Source organism: Notolabrus celidotus, chromosome 21 (genome assembly GCF_009762535.1).
Source record: "Notolabrus celidotus isolate fNotCel1 chromosome 21, fNotCel1.pri, whole genome shotgun sequence".
Lineage (NCBI taxonomy): Eukaryota > Metazoa > Chordata > Actinopteri > Labriformes > Labridae > Notolabrus > Notolabrus celidotus.
Genome location: NC_048292.1, coordinates 1,990,295 through 2,011,265, shown reverse-complemented (window position 1 = coordinate 2,011,265; position 20,971 = coordinate 1,990,295). Strand labels below are relative to the sequence as shown.

Sequence of the window (20,971 nt, the reverse complement as noted above, 5' to 3'; positions counted from 1 at the left end):
GTAACACTTTTTTGCTTCAGCACCTTTTAAGCTACTGTTATCATTATTTCACACAGTGTGTTTAATACAAAAGGAACCATATCTAACCTCTGCAAGCATACCTTAGACTCCATGAGATGATGTCAAATACATGGTGGTCCTTTTTTACACCCTATGAAAACAGAGGGGACATCATGTCATACTTTAAATGATTTATATGCAGAAATATCATATCATATATTTAAATAATAGATGCATCTGTGTGTTGATGCTCACTTTCATATATGGCCCAGCACCGCCATCGTAGCTCATACCAGTCATATGTGATTGATGAAGTCACGTGACCCTGAAATATCGTGCATTAGCATGTTGTTAGCAGCACTTACGGTGATGTTATCCTGCAGTAAGCAGTGTGAAGTGGTTGTAGTATGTTGTTTTGGACACATCCATGTTCTGTATAAAAAGCTGACGGCATGGCACCTCTTAAAAAGTGAAGCCAAAAGCATCTGGAGCTCCCTCTAGTGGTTGGCTGCAGTATGGGTCGTAAACCCCGCCTCCTGTATGTGAACAAATAGGACATGGGTCAAACTTCAAATTCAAAATACACATGAAATATTTATTCTAAAGGGGGTTTTATGAAATCAATGCATGAGTGGAATGTAAGAGGATGGTTGCAGCACCTTTTGAAGATGAACTACAACCCACTACATGCTGTCAGCCACCTCTAAGCAAGCTGTGTTAGTGTAGCGGTTTAAAATGAGATAGTAAATAAAGGCATTATATTTTATATTTGTTGTTTGAATTTATCTGAATTGGAATACACAATAAAAATGTAGTTTTCTGGGCACTTTTGGTCTAAGTGCCCCACATACAGGAGCTACAGTCCTGGTTTCCTGCAGGTTTTCCCTCACTCTCCTTTCCCCACATTTCCTGTCCTCCCCTTAGCTGTCCTATCAAAATAAAGGCTAAAAGCCCAAAAATTTAACTTTAAAATAAAAATTAAGAATGTAGTATTCTGGATCTAATAAATACTTCCTCACCTCAAAATGTTTTTTTCTTCACATTTCTGTATAAATATGAAAGTAACTAAATAAATCATGCAAGTCCTCTTGTGTTATCCCTTATTGGAGGAGGTGGTTGTCATACCAGTCTCTCCTATAATGCACTTACAGATTATACACTTAAATCTGCATTAAATGTGCAGAAAATGAACCATATTTTGCCTTAATGTCATCATTTGAACCACTTTCTTCGTTGTAATGACAAAAAAGTATTTATTATAAAAGAAAAATGCATATTTTGTAGTTTTGCACAGAAATATTAGTTTAAAAATAGAAATAGTAGAGAAAATATTCACAGGAATTAATTTAGAATAAAAATAGGGAGTATTTCATGTAAAAAAAAAAGACTAAATAATAAATATGACTAGTTATTGGATTACAATCATGTATTAAATTGTCAGGCTTGTCTTGGTTTTGTTTTGGTTTCTATCCCTCTCTCTTGTGATGTTTTAGACCCGGAAGCGCAGGCGTGCTCTGTACAGTAAGCACGGTGAAGCAGGCCTGCCTTTGGTTGGCCCATATGCGCGCACAGCCTGCCCGGTAGCCTATGTGCACGCGTGTTGTTCCTCGTTATATGACGCTGTGACTCCAGGACCGAGGACGCGCACCACCTCCTCCACCACCACCACCACCTCTACTACCACCACCACCACCACCACTGTTGCAGACTAGAGTGTGTGTGTGTGTTTTTTCTCTTCTTCCCCTCGTCCACACACAGCTCTCACTCTCGCCCTCTCTTTCTTTCTCTCCAAATGCCATCGGCGCTGCCATCTCTATGTCACTCTTTCTTCAGGGAAAAAAACCTCCTCCATCATCCGACCAGCATCCAGGTCCAGGTCCAGGTCCACAACTACAGGTCAGTAAATATTTAGATCCGCTGTGAAGCCTCCTTAAAACCCCACGCTGCGTCCTGTGGGCTGCTGCTGCCGCCTGCTCCCTCTTCCCCGTGCTGTGGCTTTGTATTGATATGAGAGCTCTGTGATGTTGCTCGCGTTCTGAATGATGGGAAACTTTTGTGTTTGATAGAAAAATATTTAAGCAAACGAAAAAACAGGAGAAACGTGAAGCTAATGAATGAAGCCGCCTGGTTCCACCTCCTCCCCACTGTACTGTGTGTGCACTTGCTTGTAAAAGGGGGGGCTGTGGTGCTGATAACACCGGCTATAACACCCATAACGTCCGCCATTGTTGACGCCACAACTGTCAACCTCGCTCCAACACTGACAGCTTTCTCTAAAAATATTTAACCACATATCTCCAAACCGAGACACCCCCCCCCCTCCTCCTCCTCCCCCCTCAAATAGCTTAGATGAGGGGGTTTTAACGACCTATTACCTCGCGCGCAGGTTGCTGGAATAGGCAGACTCTCACACAAGCCGTGAAATTGATCTGATTACCTTGCCGGCGGGTCATAAAAAAGGAGTCAGGCTTGCTGAAGCTGCGTTTCCCTCCGTTATTAGCTCTCTCCATCTCGGGGTTGGTCGATATGTCTTGATATGGTGGAGGAAGAGGACGCCAAATTAAGGGCATCTTACGCGCACTTGAATGGAAACCCCAAAGGCTGTTTTTTAAAAACAATTTCATCGTCAAAAATGACTGAAATCGTCTTTTTTAATTAATTAAATCAAAAATTTCGTATCAAATTATTATAAATCAGTGATAATAAGCTTTAGATGACTGTCTTTTAGGGAGACAAAGAGACAGCAGGTAGTGGTGTCATTTGAATCCGTAGCTTTCAGTGTCGATTTACTGTTTTATTCCCTTTTTATTTATTTATTTCTGATTTAAAAAGGACCATGCATATAAATTAACACTTCTGTAAATATGACAGATTTAGCCAAAAGGCTAGTTTACACATTTTAGTCCCTTGCCAGATGTTTTAAAAAAAAGGCTCCCTATAAAAGATGAAGATTAAATGATAAAAATTAAATGAAGTAGAATAAAATGAAAATAAAAAAGAGAGAGGAAAAGAAAAGTAGAAATAGGAACATAGGATTAAAAATGATTAAAAGCTACATAAGGAGAGGACATGACAGTCTTTGAGAAATACACGGAGGGAAGGAGGAATAAGGAAATGTTAAGGAAGACACAAGCAGACAGAACAGGACAACATTTAACAGTGTTGTACACAATCATTAAACTGAGCAACAAATGCACACAACGAATATACAACACAACACAAGTTAAAACACACACAGGACAGATCCACAGATGGCCGACACAAGGTGGCAGTAGCAGGGGGAAAGATTTGCTTAGTTATGAGCCTTATTTAAATTTTCAAATTCAGTCAAATCAAACAGAAAGGACTCATTTTGTAGTCCAAACAAGAAAAATAAAATCCAAAAAATGAACTCACTTTCTTCCTGTTCTGGCCCTGCACGTGCTTTAAATCACAGATTACATCAGTGCGTCTGGCGAGCTGCGATATAGACGCAGATAAGCATCAGAAGAAGTCAGAAAATTGGCAGACCATTTTGTTTTCTTTCTCGATGGGAGGAATGACACAAATTAGCCTACTTTTCTTTTTTTTTTTTCACACTCACAAGCAAAAAAAAAAAAAAAGGTGATTTATGTTCGTGCTCTCATTTAAATCGTTCTAGGAAATTTTGTTCAGTTTTCAGTTCCAGGCGCAGAATTTGACGCCCTCGTTTTGTTCTAAGAAGCCGTGTGTGTTCACATGCTGACAGCCAGTATATAGCAAGACTGTTTTTCTTGAAAAGACTAGAAAGGTTGACAAATGAGTCAGGTGCAGAGGAACTGTTACATTAGGAGACAGCTACCGGTTTCAAAATACAGCCGAGAAATGAGCGTTTGGTCCTCACAATTACGCATCACACCGTTATGACTGCTGGCTTTAAACATTATTACTCAGTTCAACAGTGACTGGGCTTATTTGTTGGTATCAAACAACATCTGCAGCTTTACACTCTCTATTATTTTATCATATATATGTTTGCCTAAATGAAGGGTTAAAAAATGTTGTAATTGTGGATTTTTAAAATGACTGAAAAATATGTAAAATAAGGCCCCATTATTTAAATCCGGATTACACTGACATAATAAAATAAATAGATATAAAATGTGTTTTTTTAAAGATCTTAATGTATTTAATATTTCAAATTAGCCTTTTAAAAAACACAACAATATGATTCATGCCATCATTAGCTTATTAGCATTATTGCTGTAGTAGTTATGGTGATGAATGCATTATTACAATTGTGTGATTTTATCTCCTTGACCTCTGATTAATCAGATGACGAAAGGAAATTATAAATCATGGTGAGAACAGACTCTATAATGGTTGAGGAGTCACACACACACATACACATCCACACACACACACACACACACACACAATCTCTCTTATTCTCACACACACGTACAAAGAGACGTTATCTGCAACATTTCATCCCCCCCCCCCCCCCCCCCCACACACACACACTGGCAGTGGAATAATCCGTTCGTGTCTTAAATTCTCAGCCGTGGTGTAGAAGAAGAAGAAACTGTGCCATGTCGTGATTTTAATCAAAGCTGGCTGACATAATCACTCAGAAATTATCTCTGCAATCACAGAGCCGGACTGGCCCCTCGCCTGCTTTTATGAATCAACCTTTACGCACAGACGCGGCGCTGCTATTTGTAGGCCATTAACTTCCAAAATAGACCCAGACTCACAGAGACTCTCTCTCTCTTTCTCTCTCTCTCTCACACACACACAGAGAGGGAAAGAAAGCTGAAGCCACCGTTTCTCCCTCCGTGGAGACAGTTTTCAGGATTATAAATGACAACTTTTTAAGAGAGCCAGCTTTTATTCCTTATTCCTCGCTGAATAAGCTCCGGCGTTATTGACACCGAGGCTTGGGGAATCAAGTCATGGGACGGCTTCCATGTCCCATTCTCTAAGCTTCGATACATCCAGTCAAGAAACAAAAAAACATAATCGGGATTTTAGGCTACATTTACCGTCATGTGTTTGCCTCTGAGCACCTAGAACGGGGACTTTGTGGATAATGGCCTCTGCGATACTTTTCAAGAGGATAATTACACGAGTCCGCTGACAGCTTGACAATGGCAGCTACAGCAGTTTGCATCCAAGTTCAGTCTCAGGTTTGCCTGCCTCTCTCTCTCTCTCTCTCTCTCTCTCTCTCTCTCTCCCTCTCTCTCTCTCTCACCCTCCCTCTCTCTCTCAATCTCTCTCTTTCCAGGTGTAGGGCTATCCTGGAGAGGAAAAATAACACGCTTTGCCAAGACTGCCTCAGTCAATGCTCCCAACGCGCAATAGGAACAAGGATTTAAAACAAGGATAAACAATCTAGGGCAATATGGCAAGACTTGGGTTCCCCTTCTTCAATATATTGAATGTATAGGAAAAAAACAAGCTAAACTAATTACAACATAACATTAATGGCCTCCTTTGGAGTGGCAGGAAGTACAGGGTGTGTGGGTGGGTTTTGAATGTTATTTTTCCTCTATGTTGTTGTTGTGGTTGTTTTTCTTTTAGTGTTACTCACTATATGTTTATGTTTTTCTTCATTTAATTAAGAAAGGGGGAAAATATCTGTAACATTGAATGTTCTATTATTGCTACCTCAATAAAAAAACATTTAAACTACAAAATAAAAGGAGGAATAATAATAATAATGCAGCCATCACCTGCAGATTTAAAATCTCAGCTGTGAAAAATACGAAACATCATGTCAGAGAATCTCCACACCCTTCATGTTGTGTATATTTCATGCATCCTCAGTCTTAATTCATTAGGCCGACCCTCACCTGGTGTTAGACAGTGACAGAATATTACTGATATACCTCTACGCCGTGCAAAGGGAAAGGGCGTGCGCGCTCACGCTGCCAAAATACGCACAAGCTCTGCGAAGTGGGTTCATTTCCTGACTGTTTACACCGCGGTGACGTCACATCCAGTGGCGTCGCCAAGGCTGCCCCCACTCACTCTCTCTCACACACACACACACACACACACACTCATACACAAACATATTCTACTATTACACGCTACAAATCTGGAAGTGTATGGAGAAGCCCAAAGTGAGCCTCCTTTGGTCATAGAATAGCTCCCCATGGAGGAGCCCTCTATAGCCGGGGTGAGGAACGCTCGTTTGAGGCTGAACATGCAGGGGTGAACTCGTCTCTGATTTAAGGAGAGAGGTCTGCCCTTTGAAGTGCTTCAATGTTGAACTTGCAAATAAAAAAAGATGGAAATCGAAAGAGGGGTTAAATCACTCCCAGCGCGCGCGCTATCCTGTTACATTTAATGCACTGTTTTGAATAAATAATGACATGCTCCATTGTTGCTTGTCTGTCCGAGTTGCTGCAAGGTTACAGCACGGTTACTGGTGTCTTCACTGACAGCCCATAATAGCATACATTAAATTTTGATATATGTATTTCCTCTGAGACTTTAAGCTCCTGCGTCCTTGCCTCACTCTGAGGAGATCTGAGTTGTTTTTTTTGGATGGTGCCATTAGAATAATGTGGCTGTCACCGCGAGAGGACGCACTGTCACAATTTTAAGAGCGTGTGTGTGTGTTCATGTCCCGCAACCTGCCTTTGGCCCCCGAGCAACAGGCTCTGCAGGCTGCAGCCTCTCTCTAGAGAAACTGCAGCAAAAGTGAAGAGTTTTAACAGAAATACATCTGATTTATTTTATTTATTTTGAATGAATCTGCTTTTGAAGCTTTTAAGAGTTTTAAAAAAAATCTAAAAATGTTTGTTTTTCTGTTTATAATGTATTTAAATGAATTTCTGTGAAGGTGTCACATATTTTAATAACTTCCTAAAGCATTAATTCAGCACTCTTCTGTGTTTTCATGCGTAATATAGGTGAAAGTTTTATTATCAGGCCTATTAAAAAGAAATATCCTCATTTTTAATAACATCTTTTTTTTTTGGCAAGGTCATTGAAAAAAAAAAAAAAAAAAAATCTTGCAGCACTCACTTCTGCATCTCTCCTTGGCCCCCACGTTATATTCAATTAGGGCAGGCCCCTCCCCTTAACTGATGACACTGACAGACCCTCCTTAAGTTGCGTCGCGCCACAGCTGTCTGCAAGCATTGAGCTGCCTGGCGCCATCCTGAAAGAATGCCTTCACTGTAAAAAAAAAAAAAAAAAGAGAGGGGAGCTAGAGAGAGAGAGAGAGAGAGAGAGAGAGAGAGAGAGAGAGAGAGAGAGAGAGAGAGAGGTAGAGCAAGGGTGAGCGAGCACGAGCCACACAGACGAGAGGGGCGAGAGAGAGAGAGAGGAGTTAATGGAGAGAGAGAGAGAGGCTACAACAGCGCACAAACACAGATTTGATCAGTGAGTTTAACTTGCTGGTGCTGGTGCTGCTCAGAGTGCGGTGAAGCCTCCTCTGCGTGAATCTGCGCACTACTTGTTGAAGCTGAAATATATTTTTGTTGCAAAGAGGAAGAAGAAGTTCAGGAACTCTGCGTGGGACTGGATTCCATTTTGGACGTATTTATTTTGTCGCATTTGTAATGTGGGGTATGTGTCGTGTTTGAATTTCCTCTCTCTTTTTTTTTGTGGTTGGTAAATTGACTTCAGCGTGCCTGTTTGTTTTTTTTTTAAAGCCGTGCTGCATGTGAAAGCAAAAAAATTTAAAGAAATAAGACTTTTAAATTCTCCTCTCTGTCTCCAGGTGATCGGAAGCACGCGCGGAACCTGTGGATTTAACAACAGTAAAGGGATTTTGGACTGATTCTTTCTTCTCTTGAGACTTGTGCCGGTTTGCATGAACACTTACTGAAGAGAGAGAAAAAGAGCAAACACATATACAACAACAAAAAAAAAAGCATGGAAGTAAGTGCGGATCAGCCACGATGGATGACCCATCACCCCGCGTTGAACGAGCAGCATCCCGGCTCACATCACCCGGGCCTCGGCCACTCTTACATGGACCCTTCGCAGTATCCCCTCGCTGACGATGTGGATGTACTCTTTAATATCGATGGACAGGGGAACCACGTCTCTCCGTACTATGGAAACCCAGTCCGAGCCGTCCAGAGGTACCCTCCTCCTCCTCACAGTAAGTAAAAGAAAACAGCCTCTTTAGTAGGCCTTTTATTTATTTAATTATGTGCACATTATCCTGTTTGGATCCTTGCGCGTAATTCAAAACCCTGCTCCAAATATTCAATTACTGTCACCGTGTTTGGAATTATTTGTATAATCTGACTCTTATCCGGGCCAGGTTTCGGTTTTGGCCTGAATTGACTTTGTCTGAAAAACCTGAGAGCTTTAAGTGTTGTGAAACCACGCAGTAAACACGCTTGGTTTACCTCGAGTTTGTCTTTGGTTTCTGTCACCTCAGTTTAAACTTCACAAATATTAAATCCAGCTGAGGTGTTTGAAGAAATGACGCGCGTAAAAAAAAAGGTGTGTTCTGGATCAATTTAATGTTGAATTATGGATTTTAATCTTTTACATGTTTGGACACAGAATATATATTTTAGGAGTTGCTCTGTGGAGTGTTTGCGCCATGTTTACCTTTATTGTAATGTGCTTTCCATGCGCGTAAAAGTCACTGTGGAGGTTCCTTTATTTTACAATTTAACTTCCTCAACAATCAATCACGATGTAAATTCTTGACGTGCAGGTTGTTGCACTAAAGGCCTGATGAATGGAAAAAGAAAAAGGGAAAAATTACGTACATGGAACCTCATCTTCACCTCCTCAGAGATTATTTTGGACGCTTGTTAATTTAGAGTTTTTGTGCCAAACGTATAAAAAGATTGAAATGTGAATCTGTGCGTAAAAGTGTTCCAAAATCTTATCCTGTAATAATGAAATGTAAGACTGTGTATTTTTGATGATAGTGTGCAGCTCGTAATGTGTTCCTGTGTTTCTGTGCTGCCTCAGGTAGCCAGGTGTGCCGTCCCTCATTACTGCACGGCTCTCTGCCCTGGCTGGAGGGGAGCAAAGGCATCGCCCCGCACCACAGCACTTCTCCCTGGAACCTGAGCCCCTTCCCCAAGAACCCCCTGCACCATGGCTCCCCGGCTAGCCTGTCCGTCTACCCCTCGGCCTCCTCCTCCTCCTCCTCTCTGTCCACCGGCCACACCAGCCCTCACCTCTTCACGTTTCCCCCCACCCCACCGAAAGACGTGTCCCCGGACCCGGGCATATCCACCCCGGGCTCCAGCAGCTCGCTGCGGCAGGAGGACAAAGAGAGCATAAAGTACCAGGTGACCCTGGCCGAGAGTATGAAACTGGAGTCAGCTCATAGCCGGAGCATGGCATCAATCGGAGCAGGGTCAGGCTCTGCCCACCACCCCATCGCCGCATACCCATCCTATGTCCCTGAATACGGCCCAGGCCTCTTCCCACCAAGTAGCCTGATAGGTGGGTCATCTTCTAGTTATGGTTCCAAAACGAGACCAAAAACAAGGTCCTGTTCAGGTAGGCGTGCGCTTTATTACATTCCCTTTTGATCTAACATGATATTCCCCAGATTTGCAGCCTTAATGATCAGCCATGTTTAATCTCATATTTAAAAAATGCCCACGAGCAGCTCATTCATCCCTCACATGAACAAGAAAGCTCTCAGTTTGAGGCTAAAGGCTAAACCTTGATTCTGTAGAGACGCTTCAAAATGCCTGAGAGCTCTTTCTTTCATCATCTGATAAAAACACCAACAATAACACAAATATGTTTCAGGTTAATACAATTAAATATATAATTTAATGCGTTTTCAAAAGGATTAAATAGACATTAATATATTTAAAGAATAAAAATACTAAATAAAAAATATTTTCTTGGACTTTATTGAATTTCTCCCAAACCATAATAAATAATAAAATAAAAAATCCAGATGAAAAAAGAGTCCAAAGCCAAACTCTGTGATTAATTTAGGTCATTTTTTTCCACCTTCCTCTACACCAACACACAGAGAGAAACAGAGACAGAGGGGAAGCCAGCTCTCTGGGCTGTGTCGCCCCGTTTATATGTTTAAGATAATCCCATTACTGTCAGACCAGTGCGCGCCACAGTTGCATTGTTTACCCAGCGGTTCAGCACCGGATGCTGCATGTTCATTCACAGGGAAAAAGCGGGTGAACCGTCGCCGAGGCAGAGAGCACGAACCTGCACCGAGAGGGAGGGCAGACAGAGAGAGAGAGAGGGAGAGGGAGAGAGGGAGAGAGGGAGATATTTTCCAATTTATGAGGAAGAAGAGGAGAGCTGGTAATTATTTTAAAGGTTATTTCTGCAGCTGAAAACCCCAGTTTGCAGTAATGAGATTAATATCAGAGCTTTTGATAGGAGCATTGAAAACAGTGGATTATCTGATGCATATCATCGGGATTATTCTGCATCATACACTAATGCAAATCAAGATTTTTAATTCGAGGATAATATGAGATAATGTGCATTTAAAGATGTGAGCATTCCCTTTAAACTTTCACAGCATTAAAGCTGTCTGAAAGCTAAATTGTGCTCAATGCAAAAGAGCCTGCATTTTTTTTTAAATCTCAGGTCGTGTATGTTTGCATTGGATGAGTTCTTCATTTGATTCCAGCAGCAGTAAAGAAGCACTTCTCACCAGGTGCTTGCATGTCTATCACATCTAAACGAGCCAGATTCGCGCATATATCTGTCTTCTTCTTCTTCTTCTTCTTTCCTTGTGAGTCTTTGTAAAGAAGAAGAAGAAGTCGGTCTGTTTTTGCAGCTCGCGTTGAAAAAAAAAGGGGGAAGTGCGGCTGCATGAAAATGCAAAAAGGCTCTCGGCGTGAGCACAAAAGCGCTGTGTGAGAGTCTGCTTTCAAATAATGTGGCAGCTCCACTTGTTTCAGTTTCAGGGCCCCTTTCTCTCTCTGCTCTATAATCAAACTGTTAGTGCGCGCCTCACCTGTCGGTGTCACTAGAGAAGTGCCAGTCAAAGCCCCTCAATCCTTCAAAACAAAGGGACACAGCCCCTCATTTAAACTGTTACACATGGATTTCATATCTCATGGTATTGAAAAATCAACTAATAACAGGAAGAAATAATCTGTTATTGTTAGGGTTTCGAAAAAATGTCGAAATTTGAATTACATTTCGTCTTAAACAGCTTGGAGATTCTGTGGTTTGTTCACAGAGAGGACCTTAACACTGATGCTGTGTTCACACCAACATTAACCACGTGTTTAAGTGTGTGTGTGAGTGTGTCTGCGTTATAAATAAATAAATATATTTTTTTATTTAACCTTTATTTTAGTCCCATTGAGATACAAAGTCTCTTTAACAAGAGAGTCCTGGCCAAGACAGCAGCATTAAAAAGTTTCACCAAAATAGAACACGTGACAAGTATTACATCAATTTATAAATGATCAGTGTTAAGCTCTTAAAACAGATCATCCTTTATCCTAGTTTTGAAATCCTCCAATCGAATTAAACAATCCAGTTTCAGGCGACCCTGAAGCTCAAAAACCAAGAAGAGGACAAGAAGAAAATAACTGCTGCATAAGAAGTCATGCATATACATGTACTGTTGCATTAACTGATATTTGATGATGTTGCATGATATATAAATGTTGCATATCTGACCTCTAACCTGTTTTAACTCACAGCTTATGTTCATGCATAAAGAGTGTTTATATATTTAAGGACAAACTGACCGGTGCACTTTGTCCATGTTCTGTGTGTGTGTGTGTGTATATGTGTGTGTGTGCTCTTGCAGAAGGTAGAGAGTGTGTGAACTGCGGGGCCACGTCGACTCCTCTGTGGAGGCGGGACGGTACGGGTCACTATCTGTGTAACGCCTGCGGACTCTATCACAAGATGAACGGGCAGAATCGCCCTCTCATCAAGCCCAAGCGGCGGCTGGTACGTCTCCTCCACGTTTCCTTATTGACGACATTCTCCGTCTCTCTCTCTGTTTTTCCCCTATCCAGGAAGAAGTAGGCCTATTAGCTGCAGGAAATTGACTCGACAAGTGCAGGTCTCTGTTTTCAGATACTACATTAGACAAAACTGCACATTTTTCTCTCCTTAAATGCAATGACGATGCTATTTTTTCTTTGCAAAAAAATGTCATTGATCCACGGAGTGTAAAACAATAAAGGCCTCTTTCTTTGAATGCTGCTTCTGCAGCTTTTGTTGCAGTGTGTATAGCTGCAGGCCTGCATTCATAGCACACACTGTGAGCTCCATCATGTGAACTTTGAGTTGCATTAAGTAGTGATGTTCGATACCACTCGATTTTCCTTTTCTGATCCGATACTGAGTTACATTCAGGCTGGTATCGGCGATACTGATCCGATACCGATACTTTGTGCAAATACATCCAATGTGTTTTGCATAAATCTAAAAAAAATCTGAGTTATTTATTTTTAAACTCATAAGTATGTTGTAGTAGCGGCCTCATTTACAATATGATAGATAAATAGAAAGATCTTTATTTGTCCTTAATAAGGAGATTTGTTGCCACCGCCTGTACAGGAATACATGTATAACCACAATAAACAATAAACATCCACCCAGCCTCACAACAATGGTGCATGTAGCCGAGCTAATACAACAGAAAAACCAAACAGAGGACACAATCGTACAAAATATGTGAAAATGGTGTTTTAAACACACAAAAAAGAAATAAGTAAAATAATAAAACCATTAAAATAAATTATTGTTTATTATTAAGAACTAGGACAAGCAGTTCCCACCAACCGTGCATCATTTAGACAAGCTCTCAATGGTTTAGTTACTTTCCACTGTGTTCCTGTTAATGATACACATCCCCTCAAATGACTGAAGGATCAAACGTATCCATATTTTGATTTGAGAATCGATTTTAGAGCAGAAAGATCTGGTATCGGAAGTATCGATATTTAGAATTTAGTATTTAGTAACGTTTGTAATTCAGGTGGAGCTGGTTTTTTTTGTTGTTGTTGCAGGGAAACCCCCTTAATCTCATCAGCCAGAGCTTTTTAAGAGGACTCCTCCTCTCTGCCTTTCTTTAGAAAAAACAAAAAAAACCTTTCGAGGCAAACATGGCTGCAGAGTGCAAACCCAAGTCCAGTCCAGTCCAGTCCTGCATGCTCTGGACCTCCATAATGTGAAAAGCCGGCTTCCCCGGAAAGGGCTGCCGGATATCTGAGCAGCGCAGATAAGTCGCTTTTAACAACACAAGCCCCGCTTCCCCAGTCATAACATGCAGGGCTGCGGAGCCCCAGCACAGCCAGGCACACAGTCACGACTCCAGATTTGTTAGTGTTGTTCCTTAAATAAAGATTATGGTCAGGTAAAGGTGATTTCCACGCCAATGTTGACGCTGCAGATTTTACTTTAGCGCGTAAAACTGAGAAAAAAGACGCTAAACTGTAATTTGGAGGCTAGAAAAGTGACACCAGAGGAGAGTTCGATTATCCCCGTGGTGATTAATCACATGGAACACATAATATATTGTTAAAACGTCACATTTGGCTTCTTATGTGCAGAGGAGGTAATACTTTAAAGGATTTAAGTAGAGAATGGCACACGCGTAATTTTAGAAAAGATAAGATATTACTTTATTGATCCCCTGGGGGGAAATTCAGTTGTTACAGCAACCCAGACAGAAGTACAATCAAGAAGAAGTTTCAATAAGTAAAATAAAATAAAATAAGTAAAAATAAAAATAGATAAATAAAGCTAGAATACAAAATGTAATTTAGATTAAATAGAAGTAATTCCAAGCAGTATTAAAAATGTTTCAGTAGTGACAGGTTGACATGGTGTGATTATTGTTATAATGACAGATTAAATAGGGGTATGTATTATGACTATGAGTTGTAGTTAGAATAATACTGTAATATAACATAATATAATATGGCACAGATAATTATAATACAGTATATTATGCATTATAATGCCAGCAGCAGTCAAGAGAGTCAATGCAGGAATGGTATGGATCACACAAATAATCACACAAATACAAAACTAAGGAGTCAAATCGTCACATATAGACGTTTTAGGGTTATTGGTGATGCACAGCACACCCCAGCAGCAGGGGTTATTAGGCCACCACGTGTGTATAATTGGAAATCCCTCCGAGAGATAATGTAGTCCTTTACGTTAGCGTGTCCTCTGCGGTCACCTGTCTATTGATTGTTTTTTAGAGATTATAACATCAATGTCAAAGGCACTGCAGCAGCAGCAGCAGCAGCAGACAGGCAGGCAGCTAAATCCATGAGAAGACATGACTTTCAGTGTGTCAGGATGAAGGAGGGTTTTCACTCTGCCTGCAGCGAAGCCTCAAAATAACCGCATTTTCTATTTTATCATGCTTTTAATTGGCGTGCAATTATCACCACGTGATTCATTTCACTACTTTATGAATTCATAATTTATATCTTTAAGAAAAAAAAAAAAGACAAAAAGCCTGCTCCCTTTCACATCAGAGCCTTTTATTCGATAATGCCCAGGCCCTCTTTTTCCCTTCTTTCTTTTCTTTCCCATGTGGATTCTTTAAGCGTCACGAGGTCGGCGTTTTTTTAAAAACAGGCCACGCGTTTTAAGGAGGGAAATTTAATCAGATTTAATAGCTCTCCCATTTCAAGGCACTGCTTTTATGTCTTCTGTAAATATTTATTCAGCACGAGGTATGCGCTCTGTGGCTATTTTTAGCCTCCAGTGAAAGCAGCTCTGTGTGGTTTTTTTTTATATTTATTTTTTTTAATTCTCTAAATTCTGCAGCTTCAAGTTAATGCAAAGAATAATAGTGTGCATAACTATAACTATATGCTGCAATAGAATAAAATAAAATCTCATGACTGTGCTGTCTTGAGGATTTTAATTAGACGTGCGCATGTGCGTAAAATGGAGACGCTCATTCAGGTTCAGGTTCAGGTTCCTTTATTTGTACCAAACTTGTTTTGCAGCCAGTGAGATGTTAGGTTGATACAAAAATTACAAGATAGACTTCAGACAGAACAAACTACTTAATGTGCAAAACATACAAAAATATCCTAAAAGCAATCTAACACTAAAAATGGTATAAAGAATAGACATGATAAAATACTAAAAGTGCTGAAGGTTCCATTTAAAATGCATATCAGAGAACAGTCAACCAATAAAAACAATAGAATCACATGAATAAAAAATAAGACAATCTAGGTCCAAGTCTTAAAATTGGGGGCTGACTGTGTGAGAAAATAAAAAGTACTAGCAGCAGGAACAAAGCTTTTCTTGTGACGCTGTGTCCTGCTCCACCTTGGGACTTAAACCCATCGTCCAGAGTGTAGAAGCTGGAAATCACTGTCACAGAGGAGTGTGAGGCGTTATTTAAAATAGAGGTGGCTATCCGCTGTAACTGATTAGTGTACAGGGATGCTGTGGATGCCTGTGGCTCACCAATCAACTTGCTTGACCATTTAACAATCTGGTTTAAAGAGTTCCTTTCCTTCAGAGAGATTTGGCCAAACCATGAGACTAAACACTTATTTGTAATCTTACTGAGCGCGTTCATGGCAGATGTAGTCAGAATCAATGCAAACAAGACTTAAAAGAGCCATTAAATCATTTAACTTATAATTTAATCACCTTTTTTCTCATCATGAGTGCCTGTTTGTTGTTAAATTTTCACATTTTTTAAAGCTCTCAGGAATTTAACGCCCTGAATCTTGGTGTGTGTAGTCAGTCACAATAAAGTCCATGTTGATTTGGGTGATTTCGCTGTCATGTGACCCCCCCTTCTTTTTGTTTTGTCCATTCTTGTGTTGTCTTATACAGTCTGCAGCCAGGCGGGCGGGGACGTCATGCGCAAACTGTCAAACGACAACGACGACGCTGTGGCGGAGAAACGCCAACGGGGACCCGGTGTGCAACGCCTGCGGCCTCTACTTCAAACTGCACAATGTAAGTAGAAAACACCTCCCTGTGAATACATTTATTTTCCCTGCACCTGCATCTTTCTGCTCCTCACGTCCTGCTGGGCACCTTCCCTTCTCCTCCTCCTCCTCCTCCTCCTCCTCCTCCTTGTGAATATTTATCTGCCTCGTCCCTGCAGAGAGTTTCCGGGCCACACTGATAACAAATACTGTAGAATTAATATGATTTATTGGCAGTAAGTGCGAATCTAAAATGTATAAGAGCGGAGTGAACTAAGCCCGCAGCCTGCCGTGGTTTTGAATATTAAAGAAGGAGGGGGCTTAATTAAAATTCCATTAATTTCCAGCTTGATTCCCCCCTCCTCTCCTCTCTCCCTCTCCTCCTCTCCTCTCCTCTCCTCCTCTCTTCAGGAGTTAGAATCCCCCCCCCTCTCTGACCACCAATCCTCACTGATTCGTTTTGGGTCGCCTCATCACATCATTTCACATCCTCAATCTGAAAACCCCAGGGACTACTTTATCCCCCCCCCCCCTATTTCTGCAGCACAAAGCTGTCACTGTGAATCTGACTGACACCGCAGATTAAACTAATAAGAAAGGTGATAAAGGGAGGCTGAGGTAACATCCTTCCGTCAGACTACAAATAAAGGCTGCATATTTATACGTTTAGGTGCGTGAGGAGAAAGGTGCAGCTAAAATACACACTTATGTAAAAGTAGAAACGCTGATTTAACTTCTAAGAGGGTGTAAAAGTTAAAAAAAGACATGCACTTTAATGCAAAACATGTTTTAAAGTAAAAAGCATCCCTTTGAGGGAGTTTTTTAGCTATTTTTGTGCATATTTTGCAGAAAAGAAAGAAAACACTGAACCCAAACTTTCCTCTATAAGGTGTTTTTGTTCTGTTACGTCTCTTGCATGTGTTCTGCACTCATGCATACGCCTACGAAGTGCGTTTACTCTCCATTCTGAATTCTTATATTCAGGTTTCAATAGGCTAATGACAGCTAATGTGATGAGTTTGTTTTCAAAAGTGCCAAGGAGACATTAGAGGTGTTTGTAAAAGTAGAAACAGCAGAGGCCTGATTTGGAAGGAAGAACACAATCATGCAGAATTAAAGATATCAGCGCAGAAAGCATGTTTTGAAAGTACGGGAAGAAGAAAGAGGAGTGTAGAAACCTGAAAAGTGGACTTCAGAACCAGGATGAAGTATTTGCTCAGTGTCCTCCCTGTGCTCTTTGTTAAATGAATTTCCCATGTTACTTTTGGCTCCAACTTTCAGTCTCAGCAGACGATGGAGAGAGAGAGAGAGAGAGAGAGAGAGAGAGAGAGAGAGAGAGAGAGAGAGAGAACACAGAGAATAATATTTCCTTGTTGCGTATTAGCATCTGAACCGACCCTGACCTTTGAGGCGTAATTTGGAAGTTTATTTTGGTAAATCCAGACTTCTGTTTTGGATTTCTCCCTTTGAAACAAATTCCTCATTCTTCACGGGGAATTTAGTGCATGTGTGTCCAAAAAACACCTGATGGAAGCCGCCTGTTGTCTGGTTAGCATTCAGAAAGTCTGACAGGCTCTCCTCAGAGGTTGTGAAGTCTTCTTCTCTCTCACGTCTGCATCTCTGCGTTTTACACCTTCTTGTGTGGACGCTGAGGTTTAAGGTGTCGGGGCGTCTGTGCTGTGTTTCTGTGGCGGTCATTGACTGAAAAACACTTCGGCGTGGCTTTTTTTGTTTGAAGTCTAAGGGGGGGGGGGCGGGCGGCGGCCTTAGTGCAAGTCCGGAGGCCCGGGGTTTCCTCTGTGAGACATCTCAGGCATCAAAGAGGGCCTGACCGGGCTTTTAGGTGGGCGTAGAGCTGGAAGTGAGGTAGACCAGGAGAGAGAGAGAGAGAGAGAGAGAGAGAGAGAGAGAGAGAGAGTGAGCCACATCTGAGAGAGTGAAACCACAGATCTCTGCCCTCTGCTAATCATCCAGGCCACTCTGGAAAAAAAAAGAGAAACCGTCTCAGACAACGAGGAAGAAATCCCCGCTCCCATTTCCCCGGGAAGAAAGATCAGGAAGCCAGTCGGCCTCATCCACCTCCCCTCGTAATCCTGCCCACAGCCCCGAATTCCATCATCCAGCTCTCGTTGCCGGCTAAACCGATGCTGGAATACGGCAGCTGGGGCCATTTTGGCCAGGAGACGACGGGGCCGAGCGGTTGAGGAGGGAGGGAGGGAGAGAGAAGGAGAGAAGGAGAGAGAGAGAGGGGAGAACTTGGCGGTCGTCGTGGCCATGTGTCTCTGTGGTCGACTGGCTCGCACATGAGCTGCCAGACACTCTCCATCTCTTCCTCCGTCCTTTCCCTTTCTCTCTGTTTCTTTCTGGCATGAGCGCAGACTCAGATACCACACAATAACACACACACACACACACACACACACACACACACACACACTCACTCAGCGTTTATGTAAACAGTGTTGTGTTTTAGGATGGGACAGTCAGATTCGGTTACAATGGGACTCCATTACACGGCCTTATGTTGCCCGAAACCCCAAAATCTGCCCCAGAAACAGAACTTTCTCTTCTATTTTCAAATATTTAGACTCTCCCTTCTCTTTAAAACCCTGATCAATCACACACATGTTTCAGCTTTATTTATTCACATGATGTTTGGATCAATTGTTACCAATATGTCCGGCTCAGTGGGGACTAAAACAGAAGTTTTGCAGCTAATCTCTGTGGTATTTAATCTGATTATACACCCTGTAATCACGGCGTTTATTATTGAAATAATACTCAAACTTTACGCCCTTTATTCATAACTTTAAAAGCTAGAAATGAAAGTGTGGCAGCCCTTAGATCACTGATAAAACAAAGAATGTTTCAATGTTTTTATTTGGAAGCTGACGGACAATGATGGGCGCCAACCTGAGCACTATTGGCTGAATCATCCCAAAAACAAGTCCCTCCCTTTGCCTCCAACTCTGTTTTTTGTTGCCGTTCTTGATCTCCACTTTTAAGAATCCTGTCTTTCAAAAAAAACAACATCCTTCCTTCAACAAAATACTAATCTGCCATCCTTTCTGTCTCCTTTCGAGAGCAGATCAACCGACCTCTGACCATGAAGAAGGAAGGCATCCAGACCCGGAACCGGAAGATGTCGAGCAAGTCCAAGAAGAGCAAAAAGTCCCAAGACAGCATGGACGACTTCTCCAAGAGCCTGATGGACAAGAGCAGCTCCTTCAGCCCGGCCGCCCTCTCCCGCCACATGTCCTCTTTCCCGCCCTTCTCGCACTCCGGTCACATGCTGACCACCCCGACACCCATGCACCCTTCCTTCGCCCCACACCACCCCTCCAGTATGGTCACAGCTATGGGTTAAAGACCTGCACCTGACGCCCCCTCTTTCCCCGCACCACTTTAACCCCTCGGTACCTCTGCTGACCTGCTCACGCTTCTTTGAAAGACAGATACACTTTTTTCCTTGACGCCCCCCCCCCCCTTCTTCTCTCACCGGCGAGCTGCGGTGCCACGACAACAGCCTCCTTTTGTCCTCGGTTGTATCTTATTTTTATAAAAATCAAAGTGTACCTCTGCGTCGTGAATGCTTTGCAGACCTGACTTTTAACTTTTGGCGCACTGACCTCCGACGAGGAAGAGTTTTCTTCCTCCAACGCGGGGAGAGAAAGAACACTTTCTCCCCCCTTTAACCGCCACTCCTGCATCGAGGCTCTCCTCCCGGCTGACTCCACACCGACAGGACCTCCATTACTGTACAAAAAGCCATTTTTCCACTCATCACAAAAAACACTTCAAAAAAGACTTTTACTCTCCCCCTTCCTTGAAACCTGAAACCCCCCCAAAACCCCACCTCCCTCTCTCTCCCTCCCTTACACCTGTGTAACAGGAAAACCCCGCCCCCCCACTCCCTCCTCACAAGCTCCTCCCCTTTCTTCTTCAACGAGGAGAGACAGACGTTGAATATATTTGTACAAATTGTATGAAATACAGTACATTTAATGAAGACTTTTTAATTAAGCAAGAAGAAAAAAAAAGGAAAACATGCCCCCGGGCAGCTAACGATGAGAAGGGTACGAGTCGCGGCAGGTGGAGAGGACGCCTTTCGGAGGGAAAGAAAAAAGGGAGGAGGAAGAGGAGGAGGAGGAAGAAGGAGAGACTTTTGAGAAAGGGCAGGCCTCTGTTTTCGCCTGCGTGAATTGCATTGCATTAAGTTTGCAGAGAGTCGGCGGCTCCGGCTGCAGGAGACTCTTCTTTTTTTTGTTTTTTTGGATGTGCTATAGGTCTCGGGCAATTGGTTTGTGTTGCACCTACACACACACTTGCATAAACACACACACACACATGCACGCACACACACACATACATACACTCACACCTGAAAGACTTTCTTCCTGCCCACAGATTATATGCATTGTGAAAAAAGTTCCTGTATTTGTTATTTGTATGTATAAATCAGAGTACCAAAAATACGAAATAAACAAAGATGTAGAATTATTTCTTTATGTTATGCAGACTGAATGGTTGTAAAAATTTAATAATAATCACTAGTGTAAAATATGACTGCTTTTTTGTTTCGTAATTTTTTTTCCCTCTTTGAAAATAATAAACTAGTTTAATCTCTGTTGACATGTTAGCGCTGTGGTCCAGAGCCGTCTTTTCTGTGTGATCTCTGACACCCTCTCTCTCCACCCACGAGCGTGAGCAGCGAGCGGCAGCGACCGCCATCTTTATTTTTACATCCCCTACCCAGCATTCACAGGGGCAGCCCGTGCGGGTCAGGCGAGCACAAACAGGAAGAGCAGAAATAAACAGAGGGGACGTAGGACGTAGGACGTAGGAAGAAATCAAACAGCAGGGTCAGAGAGGCTGAAGGGGCTTTTTGTCTCATCACACCAACACACACACACACCGACACACACACATCAAACAGCTATCAGTCAATGCAAGAGGAGGATTCATCAAGAAGCTGCATCATTTCAGGCATTTCCCTCTTACCTGCAACCTAAAACCTAAACACATCATCAGCGCATTCTCTATCTCTAAAACTGAGGATTGATCTCATCACACTCATCTCACAATCTCACTTTACAGCTGATGAGTAAATTCAAAGTGTCAGAGGGGAAACT

The 20,971-nt window shown here is 42.1% G+C and overlaps 1 protein-coding gene across 6 annotated transcripts; it reads left to right on the top strand.

The window, feature by feature from the left end:
• The first annotated feature begins 1,761 nt into the window (after nt 1–1,761).
• On the top strand, nt 1,762–20,466 carry gata3 (GATA binding protein 3). 6 transcript variants are annotated; one of them, XM_034673091.1, is made up of 7 exons: nt 7,249–7,542; nt 7,697–8,083; nt 8,917–9,399; nt 11,714–11,770; nt 11,928–11,974; nt 15,742–15,867; nt 18,928–20,466. In XM_034673091.1, the coding sequence occupies exons 2-7, from the start codon at nt 7,852–7,854 to the stop codon at nt 19,204–19,206; spliced, it is 1,224 nt and encodes a 407-aa protein (XP_034528982.1). In that variant the 5' UTR covers nt 7,249–7,542; nt 7,697–7,851; the 3' UTR covers nt 19,207–20,466. The 6 variants fall into 6 exon arrangements, with proteins under 6 accessions (XP_034528979.1, XP_034528982.1, XP_034528980.1 ...); XM_034673089.1 differs by having other exon boundaries at nt 8,917–9,456; XM_034673088.1 differs by lacking the exons at nt 7,249–7,542; nt 11,928–11,974 and adding an exon at nt 1,762–1,896 and having other exon boundaries at nt 8,917–9,456; nt 11,714–11,859.
• The last annotated feature ends 505 nt before the right edge of the window (nt 20,467–20,971 follow it).